The following is a 20,860-nucleotide window of genomic DNA, read 5'->3' as shown; positions in this document are numbered from 1 at the left end:
GAAAAGTATGCGTTGAATTTTTCATCTACTTATTAATTCTTGTATTTTAGTATAAAATTCAATTAATTTGTTATTCTGGGTAGAGTGCTAGGTAGGTCTTTGGGTGTGGTGTTCGGTCTCCTTCTCTAGGAGTGTGGATTTGTTTTAAGAATATTGGATTTTGTGTGATTTATTAATCATATCATGAGTAATGATGCATGCAACTGATTCAATAAAGAAAGGGGTATAATGGTAAAAATATGTCTTTTTAGTTAAAAATAAACTGTAGTCAATTCTGATAAGAGTATCAGAGCAATTTTTTTAAATGTCTAATCTATAAAAAATAAAAATAAAAATTCTGAATAGTCAGAGCATTTTATCCTATTTTTTAATATTATATATTATAATTAATTTAAATACAAATGTTGTAAAAGATGGGAGAGCTAAGAGAACAAGTGTATTGAAGGTAGAAATAAGAGGAATTAACATCATTCATAAGAAAACATCATTTAAAATCAATTAATTTGTTATTATGGGTCTTGAGCGTTTTGTTTTAAGAATATTTGATTTTGTGTGATTTATTAATCATATCATGAGCAATGTAGATATTTTGTATCATAAAGAAAGATGTCTTACTAATCATCAGTAATGTGCATACAAATGATTCAATAAAGAAAGGGATATAATAGTAAAAATACATCTTCTTTCAAACTACTGCTAATTGTGACAAGAGTGTCAGAGTAACTTTTTAAACAATTTAATATGTGAAAAATAAAAGGAAATCTGAATTGTCAGGGCAATTTACCCCCATTATTAATATTATATATTATGATTAATCTAAATGCAAATGTTGTAAACGAAGAGCTAAAAAAATAAGCGTGTTGCAGATAAAATTAGGTGGAATTAACATCATCAATAAGAAAACATCATTTTAAATCACATGAAATGACCTATATAAAAATATATTGACGTTAAGAATCCGACCTTGATAAAATAAATAAAGAAATAATATTAAAAAATAGTCTTTTTAAAGACACAAAATATCAAGAGAATGCCAAAAGTTCAAGTCAATCTCATTCAAAAAAATAAAAATAAAAATAATAATAACAATATAATGTCAATGTCATTCATCAACCTAAATTTATTGCAAGGCTTTATCAAATTTGACTAAATATGTTTGTGTCATTTTTCTCATTTTGAGAAGCATAATGACGACTGGCTCAATGATCAATCCAACCAAAGTACAAAATAATGGTAAGCTATGGTAGGCTGCAACTTTGGAATAACGGTTTAATGACTCTGGCATTGACTAATGAGTCAATGACTAATACTACATATAACAGTAGTAGTCTTCTTTCTTTGCTTTCATTCTTCCAAAAAGAAAAAAGATGAGAGAGAGAATGATTATTGAATTGGTGCTGCAAATCGCACTATTGTTGTGGCTAACACTAACACAAGCATCATCAGCATTAGCTGCATCACTAGCAAAGCCTGGTTGTCCAGACAAATGCGGAAATATTACCATTCCTTACCCATTTGGTATTGGACCCAATTGTTTTGCTATTGAGTCGAGTTACTCGTTTGAGATAATCTGCAACAAATCTGTCACCCCACCCAAACCATTCGTCACTAGCATGAACCTTGAGGTGCTTGAAATCTCATTAACAGAAGGCACTATTCGTGTCTACAACCCGGTAATCACTTCTAATTGTGATAACAGGGTTAATCATCAAGTTGTGAACTTGAACCCAACTCCTTTTTTCTTCTCAGACACCTACTCCCGATTCACGGCCATGGGTTGTGACAACCTCGCCTTAATCGACTATCGAGGATTGGCCATAGGCTGCGTGTCCAATTGCAATGTTACTTCAAAAGATAAAGTTTGCTATGGCATCAACTGCTGCCAAACCACAATCCCTCCATTCTTCGACTTTTTCAATGCATCTTTCAGAAGCATAGTTTCAAACAATGATAATAAAGGGTGCAAATATGCCTTTATGGTGGACCAAGAATGGTTCACTAAACTGACAGACCCTAATGCCGTGAAGGGAATGGAGAAGGTCCCTGTTGTGCTGAGGTGGGGTACATTTGACATGTGCCGTGCATACATTGGCTTCTATCCTAAAACTTCATTATGCGGCACTAATGCTTCCTGTTTCAATCAAAGCTCAACTTACAATACTACCCTATGCCAATGTGACCACGGCTATGAAGGAAACCCGTATTTGCCTCATGGATGCCAAGGTAAAGTTCTGCAATTAATAAATTTTCAGTTTAGTTATGCAATAGTTGAGTAACAATGATTTGATTCTAAGATTTGTTTAATCCAATTGACCTCTCCAACTACTATAAATTCTAGGATAAATTACACTGACCTCTTTTGAAGTTTGAGAGAACCAACAGGTAATTCAGATGCAGCAGTCATGAGCAGATACTCTACTCTTCACGAGATGGTGCTGGTGATCATGAAGGTGGAAGTGGAAATTATGTTGCTGATGATTCTGATGAATGTAGGGATTGTGATGATGAATGATGTTAGAGAGAGAAAGAAGTGGATGAGAGGAGATTTTAGAGAGGTAATAATAGGTAAAGGAGAAGTTAGATTTTAGGATTTAGGAAAGGAAGAGGAAGTCGACGGCAGTGTTGGCAAAGGAGTGGGTGGGGAAAATAGAACAAGTTGAAGGGAGAAATAGATTAACATTAATTTATTTAAATATAATAAATTTGTATGTCTATTTTATTTATTTATATATATATATATATTTTTAATTAATTCAATTTAATTAGCAAAAAAAACTATAATTTTTTTGGGTAAGGTCCATACAATTACTCCAGTATATGAGTTTGTGTATATATATATATATATATATATGCATTAATGTAGATTACATAGAATTGTAATTTAATTAATGTCTTCTTGCATAATATAAGGGTAGTTTAGGTACTATATAAATATTTTTAACTATTCTAACAGTCAGTTGATGGGAGGGGGTGGTTGAGTGCACACACCAAACCTCAAAGTAATAAACTTCAGATGTTCTATTAGCGCGTAATTTGACAAATTAAACCAAAGAAGTGTAATTTATCCCAATTTTAACAATATGTACACAAGTTATAATCTGTTGTCACTCTTCTGTGTATGCCTCGAGTACTCTGTATGTAGTCCTGTGCGAGTGTGTAGCCCTGTGCAGGTGTGTAGACAAACATGTTAATAACTTATTTTGTTTGATTTTGCATGTCAGATATCGATGAATGTGAGAGAAATGATACCCATACCTGTGAGATAATCTGTGAGAATACGCCAGGGAGTTACAAGTGTCATTGTCCACCTGATACTCACCTTTTGGACCCCATGGAAGGTATTGCTATAAACTGAAGGAAGGCAACAGAAATGTGATCATTATCGCAGGTACAAACAACTCCCCAAGCCCGGCGATTCGGTTTGCGTCCATATAAAAAAGAACTAAATTTTGAGCCAAAATGAAGAAGAAAAATAATAACAGACGCACACACTAGATTTTTAAATCTGTCAACATGATTTTTTAAGGTCTACAACTACTACAGATAGGAACAGGCTACACAGTAAACAAGTGTAGGGAAGCTATAAAAATTTCCATTTACACTATAGGTATATGAAAATTTCAAAGTTCAATATACAAAAATGTATTTACACTATAGTTCTTTAGGATGTGTATTAAAAGTGGTACACTTACGTATTCAAAGTAGTCCTTTTATTTACTGGAAGTAGCGTGCATTAGTATTAAATATGTGAGATGGTGAACAATGATTTTATATGACTATAAATGCTTTAAAAAACTTGTCATTTATACACATTGAACTTTGAGTTTTTATATAACTGTAATTAAACATCATAATTGAATATTTGGACTATTAGCTATACAAATATTTTTCACTCAAAGCATAATTTTTTTTAGGTTGAAAAGGTAATTCTTACCAATTGAATTCTGCAGGTACTGGAACATGTTTCGGAATACTATTTCTACTTGGTACATGGTGGATGATTAAACTAGTGAGAAAAAGAAGGAAAATTAAGCTCCATGAAAAATTCTTTAAACGAAATGGGGGTTTGTTACTACAACAACAATTGTCCTCAGGTGAAGGTAATGTTGAGAAAACCAAACTCTTCTCTTCAAAGGAGTTGGAAATAGCCACTGACCACTTTAATGAGAATCGAATACTAGGGCAAGGAGGGCAAGGTACTGTTTACAAAGGCATGTTAGTAGATGGTAAGATTGTAGCGGTTAAGAAGTCCAAAATAGTGGATGAAAGCCAACTTGAACAATTTATTAATGAGGTGGTCATTTTATCACAAATTATCCATCGAAATATTGTCAAGCTATATGGATGTTGTTTGGAGACTGAAGTACCCTTGCTTGTTTATGAATTCATCCCCAATGGAACCCTTTTCCAATATATCCATGACCAAAATGAAGACTTCCCTCTTTCCTGGGACATTCGTGTCCGGATTGCTATAGAAGTTGCAGGAGCTCTTTCCTATCTATACTCGGCAACTTCCATACCCATTTATCATCGAGACATCAAGTCCACAAATATATTGTTGGATGATAAATACAGAGCAAAAGTGTCTGACTTTGGGACTTCAAGATCAATTACAGGTGATCAAACTCACTTGACCACAAAAGTACAAGGGACCCTTGGATACTTGGATCCTGAGTACTTCCAATCAAGCCAATTTACAGAGAAAAGTGATGTTTATAGCTTTGGAGTAGTTCTTGTTGAGCTCTTAACAGGACAAAAGGCAATCTCATCAGCCAAATCTGAAGAATGGCGAAGTTTAGCAGCATATTTCATATTGACGATGAAGGAGAATCGTCTGTTTGATATTCTTGATGCTCGAGTTGTGAAAGAAGGTGGGAAAGAAGAGATCATGCGAGTCGCTAATCTTGCAAAACGATGCTTGAACTTGAATGGGAGAAAAAGGCCTACAATGAAAGAAGTTGCAACAGAGTTGGAAGGCATTAGAATGCCACACGGAGCATCCACTATTCAACAAAACTATGAAGAGGTTGAATTTGCGGTAGCTAACCTCACTGGGCCTTGGGATGCTGCTTCAACTTCGACAAGTTTTTATCAAGATAGTAGTGTATCATCATCGTCAGATGTCCAATATCTATTATCAAAGTAAATATTATGGTTGAGGTTTTGTTTTTTTCTTTATATTACATGTCCTTGTTTAAATAATAGTGTATAAGCACTGAAAGATGTTCCTACTTCTGGTATTTAAGAAATCATGATCAGCAAGAAAATTTTACTATCCTCTATATTATTTTCCATCTTGTGTATGCTAATCATGATGAGAAATATGCTTAGCATATGTTTCTTTGAAGTATTTATGGATATCATTTTGTATCAAAACTAAAATTCTATATGATGCCTTTTTTATTGGTTGAATATGATACATCTCTTCTTTGAGAACTGTCCATTCTCAATAAGAACTGATGCATTCTCTTATTCGAGATCCCTATATAGACCAATACAGTCGACACAATACAGATGCACCAAATTCTACTAGTTCAGTATCAACCACCCAAAGAAGATGGTCCAAAGATATGCTCTATTTGGCTATATCTAAGAAAAATATATATATAATGATTATTAAGAAATCAGACAAACAAAGAAGGGAATCCCTTTGAGTTCTTCAGCTTTCATTTATCAATGTTTATTTTCCTATCAAATGATTATCAAGCTACTCCCTAGGCCCTTATATATCAGCAAGAGATTGATGATACAAAAGAAATCAACATTTATTCCAAGACAAACTCTCTTCCACGAGACTTTAGCCATAATGATCCTTTGTCAACTCAATTTACAAAGTAATGGAGAATTTAAAAAGTTAACATCCTAAAAACTGAATCTTAAATTCCTATTGTTTGGGTCTCGCTTATAGATTAAAATCTTAGGGCAGTTGAAAAATACATGCAGATTCAGTTACAATTGGGATCTATACATGCATATTAATATATAGACATAAATTTCTTCAAAAAGCACAATTTTTTATCTAAAGAGATCGAATTATATACCGAAAAATAGTTATAAACATGCAATTAATGGTTCCAAAGAGAAATTGATAAATAAGCTGCTAATTTCTTACTGACCTTAAATTCAGAAGAGTGATAAAGTAGAGTTGTATTCACTGGAACAGAACTCAACAGTTAGAGGTAAAACTGAATGCAAAAGGGAGATGAGAGAACAGAGATAATTTACACCAAAAAAAAATTTAGACTTGTCATCCTTTGAGAAATATTTTTTTTGTGCCTTATTACATTGACATTGGATGCATCCAACCATTCATTACCATGCCTCTAATATACGAACACTCCAAATGCTCCCATTACAAGGCGAGCAAGTAAAATTTTATTACTATTTGTTAAGAGAGAGAGAGAGGGGCTATTTGGTGTACAGATGAAATGGACTATTCATTTCTTTGGTATGCAATTTAAAGTTAGAATTCCCAAGTAAATTTTTTAAAAAAATCAACTTCTAAAAATACTCTCATATTCCAAGTCCAAAAACTACCACTACCTTTCACCACAACCACATCCGTCTTTCACCACCACCACCACCATCTTCCACTACCACCGTCGCCACCGACTTTCACTATTGCACACCGCTTTCCACCACACCACCACCGCCACCTCCTTTCACTACCGACACCTCCTTCCTTTGCCGCAACCACCACCATAGCTGTTGCCTTTCAACACCACCACCACCTTCCACCACTAACGCAGCCATCGCCTTTCACCACCGCCTTCCACCACCACTACCACCACCGCTTCCTTCCACCACCACCACTACCACCTTTCACCACTACCTTCCACAACCACCTTTCACTACCATCATCGCCTTCCAACACCACCACTACTACCGCTGCTACCATCACCGCCATCGCTTTCCACCACCATCACCTTCCACTACCACAACCTCCACCACCTTCCACCACCATCGCCGCCGCCACCACCAACATCACTGCCATTGCCTTCCACCACCTTCCATCACCACCATAGCCTTCCACCATCGCTGCCACCACCACCACTACCGCTGTAGCCGTCTTCCACCACCACCGCCGCCATCGCCTTCCATCAGTATCACCGACATCGCCTTCCACAACCACAACCGCCATCGCCTTCCACCACTTTCCATCACCACCACCACCATCGCCACCGCCTTCCACTACCGCCACTACCACTGACACCACCTTCCGTCACCACCACCACCACAGCCTTCCACCACTGCTACCACCTTCTACTATGGCCGCCACCACCATCGTCACCACTTTCCACCACCACCTTCCACTACTACCACCTCCACTGCCTTCCACCACCGCCATCACCACAATCACCTCCATTGGCTTCCACCACCACCACCTACACCTTTATCTCCTTCGACAACAAGCACCACACTACTGCCACTGCCTTCCACAGCCACCACTACCGCCTTCCACTGCCACCGCCACCGACTTCCACCATTGTTACCGGTGCTACCTGTAATGTTGTGATATATATGTATATATATATAATAAATGTTAAAAAAAAATAATAAGGCAAGTGGGCCCCACCCATGTTATAAACACACAAAAGGCCATAAGACCATTACACGAGTCCACCTTTCTCTCTCTCTCTTGCTGTAACCAGACTGCTCTCGGCAGTTCCCATTTTTTTTTTTTTTTTTCTTTTTGCAACTTCAAACCTTGATCTTGCTTTTTCCTTTGGGAATTTGGTAGAACATTGTGAAGTAAAGTTGTTGAGCTCTTCGAGGCCGTTAATTTGATAGGAGCCAATCATCATTTGGTGCACTCTAGGGAGTTCAAAATTCTAGGGTTCTTGGGCTCAAATTGGGGTTTTTCATCAATTTGAGGTAGGGGTGTTCTAATCTACAATTTCTTGGCCTTTGGTGAATTTTTCCCCTTAAATTTGATTCTAAGTATGCTAAATTTTAATTACTTAGCTTGTTGTTGTTGTAGTTCTTTGTAATTACAATGATAATTGTGCTCCTTGTGTTATTTGAGTTCATATACATGTCTATTTTCATTACGGTAAATGAGCATGCTTAGTGTTTGATGTGTTGTATGTTCCATGATTATTGATTTATTTATTGTCTTGAAGAAAAATGGATGCTATGATTATAAATAAATAAATAAATAAAGGAAATGAATGTTTAGAAATTTTCATTAAATTGTGATGATGATGTAAATAGAAATGTGTGAAAACATATAGTTAAATTAATGATTTAAAGCATGAAGCATTCATGCATCCATTGGGAAAGAGAAAGGGGGAAAATAATTGTTAGAACAAATAAAATTGTTTTGGGGAAAATATTTTCTAAAAGTGTTGCGAAAACCGGACGCCTAGGAGGAGCCTAGTGGTCCGTGATGTTGGTGTAGTCTAGAAGGGAATGTAGTTGAGTTAATTAGGCCGGATGCGACGCCTTGGAGGTGCCTTGTGGTCGTGGATAGTTAACCAACCTTCCTTTCGTGACGCCATGGATGTGTCTTGGGTCGGACTACACTAACGGTTTGGTTATTGAAACGGAATTGTTTCGGAAATGGGGAGTGACATTTGCATAACATTGCACTTCATGACATCGTGGTAAATTTGTGATTGGTTGATATTTGTTATATACTTGTTATTGTGGTTGAGAATGTGCGTTTCCCGATAGCATGATCCCGTTCACTTTTTATCTATTCATTGCATGGATCAACGGGGACATAAGAAGTGTGTCTTAGACACTTCCTACTGAGCTTATGCTCACCCCCTTACTTTTAACATTTTTTCAGGATATGGAAAAAAGGTGGCGGACGACGGTCCACCACAGGTTTAGATGAGCTTGAAGACCCATTCTATTTTGTTATCTTTTGTATTAGACTCTAATATTTTGTAAATGTAATATTAACTACCTTGTGACACTTCAGTTTAATTAGTATAATGTTGTAAGCTATGGACTTTTAATTCTAACTACATTTTATGGACTGAATTTGATGTAACTTAAGTAGGTTCCATGTTTGGATGAGATGGAGGAACGGGACTTTTATATGTATGTAACCATTTTGGGAATGTAGTATAATATTTGAATTGTGCGTTGGGACATGATAAGTTAGATTTAAAGCCCAGTGAGGCCATTGCATTTATTTTTGTATTTCTACAGGTTGTTGAGGGACATTTTCTGCGGAAGTCATGTCGAAATTTTTATAGATTTTTATTATTATTTTGGTATTTATTCGAGTCGTTACAAATTTGGTATCAGAGCGATGGTTCGAATACCATTAGGACGACGAGTAGAGGCCTACCTAGGATTGCATGGGGAGTTGAGTTATTTGCTTACTTGTTTAATTGCTTACGTGATTGCATGCTTATATGTTTATGTGTTAAGTATTTAATTATTTGAAAGGCATGCTTAATTGTTTAAATGCTTATATCATTACGTGTTAAGTGGTTAATGTTGTTGTATATTATTATGATTATGTTTATCCTTAGTTGGGTATTTTGAAAGTATGGAAGAAGTATGGAAGGTGTTTATGTGTTTCCATTTTTGTCAAGTCATTCGTGTGAGGACTCCGTTCTTGTGCGTATTTTAGTGTCATCGTAATTGATCCGTTTCCTTTTCTTATAGCTTCATGGCAACACGAAGGAATCCCGGGGAAAGTTCTAGCTCCAATCCCGTGGAAAGGGATCAAGAGCAAGTTGAGGAAGATATCTTATTGCGTGATTTGGTCCCACCAAGAGAGGGACAAGCGAGGGGGACCGTTAACCCACCTTTTTAGATAAATAGGGAGCAGTTGAGGTTAGCTGTTCAGGAGGCTATTTTTGATGCATATCAACTGACAGGTGCGTCATCGTCACAGTTTGTGCCACCACCGACACCACCACCACCACCTCCAAAGAAAAATGAGTTAGATGATACTCTTTACCACATTGCAAAGTTTGTGAAATTGATGCCAACTCTGTTTGAGGGCGGTCCAGATTCGCTTGTTGCGGATAGTTTCATGGATAGGGTGGAGAAGCATATTAATGCCATGAATTTGGCAACGGACAAGTTGAAGATTACATTGGCTACTTACAATTTTGTGGGCGATGCTAAGATTTGGTGGAAAACCGTTTTTCACACCCATAATCTGGATACTATGACATATGCTACATTCAAAAAGTTGTATTATGAGAAGTACTTTCCAGCGCCTAAGCGGAGGGAACTAAAGAAGGAGTTTGATGGGTTAAAGCAAGGAAGTATGACAGTTACAGAGTATGAAAACAAGTTTACATCACTTTTGAGGTTTGCACCGGGAATTGCTAATGATGAAGAAGGAAAGATAGAGAAATTTGTTGATGGCCTTGATCTTACCATTAGGCCAATTATAGCTGCTTCAGAACCGACAGAGTATGCAAAAGCAGTGCGAAAGGCTTTAGTGGTTGAGGCTGAGAGCAAGGACAACAAAGTTATCAGGGAGTCCTACAAGCATAACAGTGGTATGAGTACTTTCTCCGAAGGTCAATCAAGTAAGAAGCAGAAGCATGAGCAGTCAGGGTTTAGGGGACAACAGCCAGTCAGATCTGCACCCACAACTTCAGTGTCCATGGGGTCTTCTAGACCGAATGTTACTTGTTTCAGATGCGGGCAGTTGGGACATTACAAGTCCCAATGCACTCAGACACAGGTAGTTCAGATGATTTGTTTCAAGTGTGGGCAGCCAGGGCATCACAAGTCCCAGTGTACTTAGATTCAGGTGGCATCTGGTGGATGTTTCAGGTGTGGCCAGCAGGGCCATAGGGTGAAATATTGTCCACAGCAGGGCAGTGGTTTAGGCAGAGGTGGAGGTTCACAGCAGAGGCAGATGCAGTCTGCCACAGTTCAGTCAAGGTTTCAACCACCACCACCACCTCAGCCGTCTCAGCCAACTATGTCAGCCCAGAGTTCTCGACCTGGTAGGGGAGCTTCTTCGAGTGCACCTACTCAGCAGTCTGGCTATCAGGCAGGCAGTTCTCAAGGGCAGAGGACCCAGGGTCACGTGTTTGCACTCACTCCAGCCGAGTCACCATCCAGTCCTTCAGTTGTCAGGGGTATGTTCCTTGTGTCCCATTCTTGGGCTCGTGTATTGTTTGATTCCGGTGCTTCTTATTCATTTATTGCTTCATCATTTGCACGGGCATTAAGTTTGGAGGTCAGTCAGTTAGACAGACCGCTTTGTGTTGACACGCCTATCGAGGGTTCAGTTGCTCTTAGTAGAGTTTGTAAGAGTTGTTCCATCACAATTGCCGGACGTGTTCTTGAGTTCGATCTCATCCTTCTCGAGATGACGGGATTTGACGTCGTTCTTGGGATGGACTGGTTGTCATCCTTCAGAGCTGTCATTGATTGTTTCAGGGGCAGAGTTTCAGTGTGTACGCCGGATAGGGATTGTTTCTGTTTTGTGGGAGATCGGTGTGATCCTCTCACTCATTCATTTTATGGTGTTTGGGGTCGAGATCGGCAGACATTCTTCTTGGCTAGTTTTTTCGCCGATGATGACGTTGAGTTTTGTGGGGTTGATTATCCAGCGGTTGTGCGTAATTTTCTGGATGTGTTTCTGGAAGACTTGACTGAGTTGTCTCCACACCGAGAAGTGAAATTTGCTATTGATTTGATGCCTGGTACCGCGCCAATCTCTATGGCACCGTATCGTATGGCACCGATTGAATTAGAAGAATTGAAGAAGCAACTTGATGATTTGAGGATGAAAGGCTTTATCCGACCGAGTGTGTCACCGTGGGGTGCACCGGTCTTGTTCGCTAAGAAGAAAGATGGTTCTTTGAGGTTGTGCATTGATTACCGAAAGTTGAATCATGCCACCATCAAGAACAAGTATCCTTTACCAAGGATAAATGATTTATTTGATCAGTTGAGGGGAGCTAGTTGTTTTTCGAATATTGACTTGAGATCAGGCTATTATCAGTTACGGGTTAGAGTAGGTTCCATGTTTGGATGAGATGGAGGAACGGGACTTTTATATGTATGTAACCATTTTGGGAATGTAGTATAATATTTGAATTATGCGTTGGGACATGATAAGTTAGATTTAAAGCCCAGTGAGGCCATTGCATTTATTTTTATATTTCTACAGGTTGTTGAAGGACATTTTCTGCGGAAGTCATGTCGAAATTTTTATAGATTTTTATTATTATTTTGGTATTTATTCGAATCGTTACACTACCTTCCAACACCTCCACCTACATCACTACCGTTTTCCACCTCCACCACCATCCACCACCGCCACTGCCACCATTTATTTTTAAAAAATTATTAGATAATGTCATTTTGTTAATTTAATTTATTTGTTACTAAGAGAGATATTTTGGAGAATCAATTTGAAATTTATTTCATTCTAAATTTTATATTGGTCCAATCAAACAGTAGAATGGTTATTATCATTTCATTCCTACACATTTCATATTTACAATTAAATAATAGAATGAGAATGGTCATTTCATTCCATTTCCATTCTCATTCCATTCATACTTGAATTTCATTCCATTCTTGCACACCAAACACAACATAAAAGAACAATAAAAACATATTGTATATTATATTCGGTCAGATCCGATTGATTTGGATTCATTTAGAATTCAGATCAAATATCTACCAAATTAAATCTTTCCAAGTTAATTGGACATCTTTTCCATAAATGCATCTTAAAGGCCAAGATCATACCCTTGAATTTGAATGTTTCCAAAATGGTTATAACTTATCAAATCCTTCTCATATTTTTATAGAACAAATATATATATATATATATATATATATATATATATATACACATGATTACTATATACCTTGTGGATAACATTTCTTGCATCTAGGTGAATAAGAGATCACCAATATATATATATACATGATTACTATATACCGTGTGGATAACATTTCTTGCATCTAGGTGAATAAGATATCACCAATATATATATATATATATATATATATATATATATATATATATATATATTGGCAACTATAAATTTGTAACTACACTAAAATCCATGAACAATGAGTCCACCAATTCAATTTTTAAACGGGTTTGGACAACTCTTTTTGTTGTTTGGGTTGAAAGTTATTAACCTGGCCTCAATTCATGTTGGGCTCAGAAGGAGGTGTTGGACAACTTAATCCCAATCCAAATCAACATTTTTACAGCCTTCATGTATTACAATCCTTATTTTTCTTGATTATGAAATTTAGCATTGTGTGAAATGAATGAAATATAATCTAATGTTCTGTTTGGCGGCATAAAATTGAAACTTTAGAATTGGAATTGGAATTGTTCGTTTGCATGGAATTGAGATAAAAGCAAGTTAAACAACTAACAAAATTGAATCAAAATTTTTTCCAATTCTACAAATTCCAATTCCAAGTTTCCAATTCCACACAGCCGAACGTTCAATTTTCTAAGTTGCTTTTCTCAAATTCTATAAATTCCAATTCCATGCCTAAGAAACATAGCTTAAACTCTAAATGCAGCTAATTTTTTTCCAAGTTTGAAGGGCCCTCTCATTGAGGAATTAAAAGGAGATAGGATTCAAGGAACCAATTAGTACACTCAGAGAGAATATTCAAAATAAGTGAAACTTTATCAATCTAAGTCACAAAAAGACACTAATCTATTTGATAATGGCTCCACTCAAGCTACATGGTAACATAGATTAGGGCTAAAGAAATTACTAAGAGTGGTTAGACCAAGTCACCCCATTTAAAAAAAAAAATAGTGTTTTCCAAGACAAAGAATGGCAAGAAAATGCCAGAACATTGATGTCAATGACTCAATGTCATCCATTAAAAATTTAATTTATGGTAAGCACTTTATCACAATTGACAATAAGGTAAAGCTAAACATCACGCTAAAAATGGTCAAGAATGGATGAATGCCTGCAACTTTGGAATAATGATTTACTGACTTTGCCGAATACCATCGACTAATGTCCAATAGATTGTAGTCTTTTTATTGCTTATTTCCTTTCCATCTTCCCAAAAACTGTGTGTGTGAGAATGGTTATTCAATTGGTGCTGCAAATCACACTATTGTTGTGGCTAACACAAGCATCATTAGCATTAGCAGCAACAGTAACACAGCCTGGTTGTCAAGACAGATGCGGAAATGTTATCATTCCTTTCCCGTTTGGTATCAGAGCCAATATTATTATGAAGAGTCGTTTGAGATAAGCTGCGACAAATCTTTCAACCCACCCAAACCTTTCATCACTAACATCAACCTTGAGTTGCTTGAAATCTCATTATCAGAAGGCACTGTCCGCGTCAACAACCCTATAATGACTTCTAATTGTGAAAACAGGACCAATAATTAAGCTGTGTCCTTGATTGGTACTCCTTTTTCCTTCTGAGACACCTGCAACCGATTCATAGCCCTGGGTTGTGACAACCTCGCCTTAATCAACTGGCAAGGAATCATCATAGGGTGCGTGTCCAATTGCAATTTTACTTCAAGAGATAAAAGTTGCTATGGCATCAACTGCTGCAAAACCACAATCCCTCCAGCAATCATGTTTATTGTAATATCCCTAATTTTAAAAGGATAGTCTCGGTATTTATTTATTTATTTTAATTGAATTTTTAATTATTTAATTGATTATTTGACTAATTGCTTATGTGTTTAATTGAATTAGGTATTACTTGATTATTTAATTATGTGTTTATGCATTATTTGTATTTGTCTATGTATTAATTATTTAATTAGATTATGTGCTTAAATGGTGTTTTGATTAGTTGTAAATTAAATGTTTTCTTTTCTTTTATTATTTTATTTTATTTTTCTTTTATGGTTATGGTTAGTAGTAATGGACCAACCAATTGGGTTCCATGGACTACTTAGATAGGAGGTTGGATGTGTATGGATTATTACCCATGGATAGTTGTGTATGTATATAGATATATATTATATACATATATAAAAAGAAAAGTAATTTATTAATTACTTTTATGGTAACTTGGATAGTAATATTTAATCTGATGTATATGTTTTATATTTAAATAATAAAAATATACATAGATTTGATACGTGTTATGTTTTAAGTTACTTTATAATATTATGGTAACTTAAGTATTACTGGAGAATCTATTAATAAATAATGGAATGTGTATAATTTATTTATTTAATAAACATATACATAAATTATATACGTAACATATTTTACTTACCTTTTTATTATATATATAAAAGAGAAAGTAATTTATTAATTACTTTTATGATAATTTGGGTAGTAATATTTAATCTGATGTATATGTTTATTTAAATAATCAAAATATACATAGATTTGATACGTGTTATGTTTTAAGTTACTTTATAATATTATGATAACTTAAATATTATTGGATAATCAATTAATAAATAATAGAATGTGTATAATTTATTTATTTAATAAACATATACATAAATTATATACGTAACATATTTTGCTTACCTTTTTAATATTTTTATTTTCATTTCTTTTTAGTTGACTTGGATTGGGAAAAGGGTTAGGGTTATTTTATTTAGCCTATAAATATATAGCTATAGGTTGTAAAAGGGGGTTAGAAATATTCACGTGATATATACTAGAGAGATAATGTTAGAGAGGGAATGAGGAAAAGGAATGAATGAGGAGAAAAACCCTGTAGAGAGAAGGTCAAGGAAGAAGAAGTTTAATTTTCGATCCGAAAGTTTAAGGCAAGTTCTTCTTCTATCTCTTTCCCTTTGATTTGTGTTTCTGTACATGCCTAGGAAATTTCAGGATTTATTAAACACATAAAATTAAATAATTATGCATATTTAATTGGGTTAGAACATAGGTTTTATGAAATTGGTTCATATCTGTTCTTGTGTTATGAATTGATAAAATGCATGATTTTGATTTGATTTCTTATGTGAATTTTTTACATGTTTAAATTACGCATTTTTCATATCTGTGGAATGATGGAACGTAGAAACATGCCTAGGATTCCTGAACATTAAATAGGGACTAGGTTTGGGTTTTAATAAATTTAAATAGACTCAATCATAATGATGTTTGCTATTTGAATGTTTTAAACAAACGAATGGATTTAATCTTTTAAAATATTTTAGCAATTGAGATTAAATGTGTAAGATGAATTGGATATAGAGAATCCTTATTTAACGGTATAATAAAATATCATCATGTATAAGATTCAGTTTGTGTAGGATATATGATATAGGAAGTTTAAAGAAATAATAAGTCATTCTTATTATGTGATAACTTGATATCGTATTTATCATAGTTATTTATGGAATGCTTGATGTATTTCCTTAATTGTTACATCAATTGTTAGATTGTGTGGTTTAATGCACCGGTATGGGACGGTGGCATTTTAGGGATGGATTAACTTATCAGTTAAATCCTACCTATTTTATATAAGGGAATAGATTAACTAAAATGTTAAGTCCTATTTATATTTAAGTCAAGTCAGCTGAACAAGTTGAATGACTTATGGAGGATTAATTTATTATATAAGGGAATGGATTAACTAAAATGTTAAGTCCTACTTATATTCAAGTCAGGTCAACTGAACAAGTTGAATGACTTATGGAGGATTAATTTATACTGGATAGGATGGTTACTAGATTATATATATATAAGTATGGTGCCATGATATGAGCTTGAGTCTCAGGATCAATGGTTAGGGCGCGTATATCGCCAGGGATGTGTAGCTAGATATAGTGTAATTGTGTACCCTGGTAGGTCTAGGTACTCATGCCTACTATATGTGCGTTTTGCATGTTGCCTACTATTCAGGTTGAGACAACCATATAGTCTAGTGAGGTTCCTTTAGTGTGTATATATATATATATACGGACTACTAGTTATAATTGGATTGACTAGGATGTATACGTGTATCGGATCTCTGCTTGGACTGTAGTAGAGTAGAACTTGTTTGTGGGCCTGACCCACCATTATTTTTCAGGTGTTCGTCACGAGTAGAGGTTGTTCGTGCTGAGCAGGGATCAGTCTACTTCATTCTTCCGATGCTACATAAGAGTTCCTTTATGATTCAGTTTCCTGTTTTAGATTACTGTCATTTGTTTAGTTTGGATTTTCTAGGGGTCCACACAGTATGGATTCCCGAGTTGTATTTTGGAGGATCAGTTGTATCAGAAGAGTTTATTAATTAATAGAAATATATTATGAGGTTTATTATTAGATTATCATTTTAGTTTCTTGTTAGCATTTTATTTATTCTTTTGTACTCTGTGTTCGTTTATTATCAATTTGTTTTGATATCCTCGGGTATTCGGGCGTGGGCCTGGCCAACCCGCATTCGGAAATTCGGGGGTATCACATTTATCAATGCATCTTTCAGAAGCATAGATTCAAACAATGATAATAAAGAGTGCAAATATGCCTTTATGGTGGACGAAGAATGTTCACTAACCTGACAGACCCCTATGCCGTGTAGGAAATGGAGAAGGTCCCTACTGTGCTGAATTGGTATGCATACGGGACGTGCCATTCATCCGTTGTGTATACATATGGGCCATCATTATGCGGCATGAAAGCTTCCTGCAGTTCCCTTTCCAATAACAGCTCAGGTTATCTATGCCAGTGTGACCGCGTCTATGAAGGAAACCCATATCTGCCTGAAGGATGCCAAGGTAAAATTCTGCAGTTAGTAAATTTGCACTGCAAATTTTCAATTTAGTTATGCAGTACCAGAGCATATCTTTATCAATTGATTACCAAGAAAAGCAAACACCTAGCCACTTGTCTTTAATAACTTCCAACAAAATCTATCGTCACTCTTCTATGTTTGGCACAAAGCATATGCCTCAACTACTATGTGTGTAGTCCTGTGGGCTGTGCCGGTGCGTAGACAAACATTTTAATACCATATTTTGTTTGATATTGCATGCCAGATATTGATGAATGTGTGATGAAAAAGACCAATTGCTGTGAGATGAACTGTTCGAATATGCCAGGAAGTTACGAGTGCTATTGTCCACCAGAGTACTTAAAAGTTGGAGATTATTCTTGCTATAAACTCAGGGGTAATGCAGGGAATAGAAATGAGATCATCATTATAGGTATGTCCTTCCCCCCACCCCAACACACACACACACACACACACACACACACAGAGATAGCAAGCACAAATTTGGAGGCCCTGATTATTGCTTGATGACAACTGATCGATTCAGTTAGAGTCCACATATAAAAGAACTAAATTTTGAGCCCACCTTGAAAAAAATAATAATAATAATAATAAATAAAGCAAAAAAATAAACTAGATTTTCTAATCTGTCAATATGATTTTTGAACACAAATAGAATTCAACTTTGCAAACCTTGAATCCCTTCTGACAGTACAACAACTACAGGAAATATGGTAGCAATTAATGTAGCTCCAAAGAGTAACAATATAGACTAAATCAAATTTGTGGACTAACAGCTTCTATTCAAAGTCTAAGTTTAATTTAATATGGTAAACTGAATTCATTTGATTTGGTTCCTAATTACTGTTGACAGTTTAATTGGGTAGCTCTGCACTCACAATAAAACCATGTAGCAATGATATAGTCCAATTGCACATCAAATATATATATATATATATATATGATAAAGTCCCCTTGCAGCACTCTACAATTCGCTGCCTTTTTCAACACAAGAATACTGGAAAGTGACTTGTCTTTCTTTTGGGAATAGATGGCATATGAACGAACTTAGGAAATATCAACATATACAAGTATTTTTTGCACTCAATTAAGCATAAAAGTTTTAGGTTGAAAAGGTGATTCTTTCCTTTTGAATTCTGCAGGACTAGCACAGGTCTCGGAAAACTATTTTTACTTATTGGTACATGGTGGATGATTAAACTAGTGAAAAGAAGAAAGAAAATTAAGCTCCAGGAAAATTTCTTTAAACAAAATGGGGGTGTGTTACTACAACAACAATTGTCTTCAGGAGAAGGTAATGTTGAGAAAACAAAACTCTTCTCTTCAAAGGAGTTGGAAAAGGCCACTGACCATTTTAATGAGAATCGAATACTAGGGCAAGGAGGGCAAGGTACAGTTTACAAAGGCATGTTGACTGATGGTAAAATTGTAGCGGTTAAGAAGTCCAAAATAGTGGATGAAGGCAGACTTCAGCAATTCATTAATGAGGTAGTCATTTTATCACAAATTATCTATAGAAATGTTGTCAACCTACATGGGTGCTGTTTGGAGACAGAAGTACCTCTGCTTGTTTATGAATTCATCCCTAATGGAACCCTTTTCGAGTATATCCATGACCAAAATGAAGAGTTCCCACTTTCCTGGGGCATTCGTATTCGGATTGATATAGAAGTTACAGGAGCTCTTTCGTATCTACACTCAGCAGTTTCCATACCCATTTATCATCGAGACATCAAGTCCACAATCATACTATTGGATGATAAATACATAGCAAAAGTGTCCGACTTTGGGACTTCAAGATCAATTGCAGTTGATCAAACTCACTTGACCACAAAAGTACTGGGGACCTTTGGATACTTGGATCCTCAGTACTTTACAGAGAAAAGCGATGTTTATAGCTTTGGAGTAATTCTAGTTGAGCTCTTAACAGGACAAAAACTGATTTCATCAACCAGACCTGAAGAATGGCGAAGTTTAGCAACATATTTCATAGCGACAATGGAGGAGAATTGTCTGTTTGATATTCTTGATGTTCGAGTTGTAAAAGAAGGTGGGAAAGAAGAGATCATGTGAGTCGCTAATCTTGCAAAAAGATGCTTGAATTTGAATGGGAGAAACAGGCCTACAATGAATGAAGTTGCAACAGAGTTGGAAGTGATTATAATGCCACATGGAGCATCTACTATTCAACAAAACTATGAAGAGGTTGAATTTGCGGTAGCTGAACTCACTGGGCCTTGGGATGCTGCTTCCATTTCGACAGGATAGTAGTGTATCATCATCGTCAAATGTCCAATATCTGTTGTCCAAATATATATGAGGGTTAAGGTTTTGTTTTTCCATATATTACATATTCTTGTTTGAATAATAGTGTATAATCATGGAAAGATTCTCTTACTTCTAGTGTTTAAGAAATCATCATCAGTAAGAAAATTTTGTTGTCCTCTATCTTATTTTCCATCTTGTGTAAGCTAATCATGATGAGAAATAGTCTTAATACTTTTTTTTAGTAGTTGAATACAATATATCTCTTCTGTTGTTTTCTGGTGCTCCAGTTAAGTTATGCCCATTCTGAATTAGAATTGATGGATTCTCTTATTTGGGATCCCTATATAGACCAATATGGTCGACACAATACTGATGCACCAAATTCTTCTGGTTCAGTATCGACCACCCAAAGGAGATGGTCCAAAGGCACTCTCCATTTGGCCATATGAAAAAAATAAAATATTATAATTATTAAGGACTCAACGGGATCTTCTCCCTCAAATCAGACAGACAAAGAAGGGAATCCCTTTGAGTTCTTACTTTTTCATGTTTTTATGTTTATTTTCCTATCAACAAGAGAGAAACGATAAATATATAAGAAACAGCTCAAAATCAAAATCTATTCCAAGAAAAACTTTCTTCAACAACATTTTGGTAGTGTACTAGTCTCCATCAACTCCATGGCACTCAGAAGTCACATTGAATGCATTGATATCTAATAGGCTGGAAAACTCTCACATGGTCAGCTATACAAGATAGCCGAAAACCAAAACACGGAAGTATGCCAAGACAGGATAAAAATTGTTAAAAATGAAAGGAAATTAAAGCACCATTTGAAATATTGCTGGACTCCAAATTTAGTGCAAGGATAGCATATTGCAGTTATGTTCCAATCATATGATTAATCATAATCTATTGAGAGGGAAAACAATTGAGT

At 35.7% G+C, this 20,860-nt stretch overlaps 1 protein-coding gene and 1 pseudogene across 2 annotated transcripts; both read left to right on the top strand.

The window, feature by feature from the left end:
* Positions 1-1,301: 1,301 nt before the first annotated feature.
* LOC132301666 (wall-associated receptor kinase-like 10) lies at positions 1,302-5,282 on the top strand. 2 transcript variants are annotated; one of them, XM_059798913.1, is made up of 3 exons: positions 1,302-2,223; positions 3,222-3,338; positions 3,924-5,282. In XM_059798913.1, the coding sequence occupies exons 1-3, from the start codon at positions 1,368-1,370 to the stop codon at positions 5,144-5,146; spliced, it is 2,196 nt and encodes a 731-aa protein (XP_059654896.1). In that variant the 5' UTR covers positions 1,302-1,367; the 3' UTR covers positions 5,147-5,282. The 2 variants fall into 2 exon arrangements, with proteins under 2 accessions (XP_059654896.1, XP_059654890.1); XM_059798907.1 differs by lacking the exon at positions 3,222-3,338 and having other exon boundaries at positions 1,312-2,223; positions 3,951-5,282.
* Positions 5,283-14,022: 8,740 nt separating this feature from the next.
* Positions 14,023-19,923, top strand: LOC132275093 (wall-associated receptor kinase-like 22; annotated as a pseudogene).
* The last annotated feature ends 937 nt before the right edge of the window (positions 19,924-20,860 follow it).

The sequence above is a fragment of the Cornus florida genome, unplaced genomic scaffold, assembly GCF_030987335.1.
Source record: "Cornus florida cultivar Cherokee Brave unplaced genomic scaffold, ASM3098733v1 CherokeeBrave_3.0.0_Hap2_Chr01, whole genome shotgun sequence".
Lineage (NCBI taxonomy): Eukaryota > Viridiplantae > Streptophyta > Magnoliopsida > Cornales > Cornaceae > Cornus > Cornus florida.
Note: the sequence above shows the minus strand (reverse complement) of the source record. Positions and strands in the feature narration are given on the sequence as shown.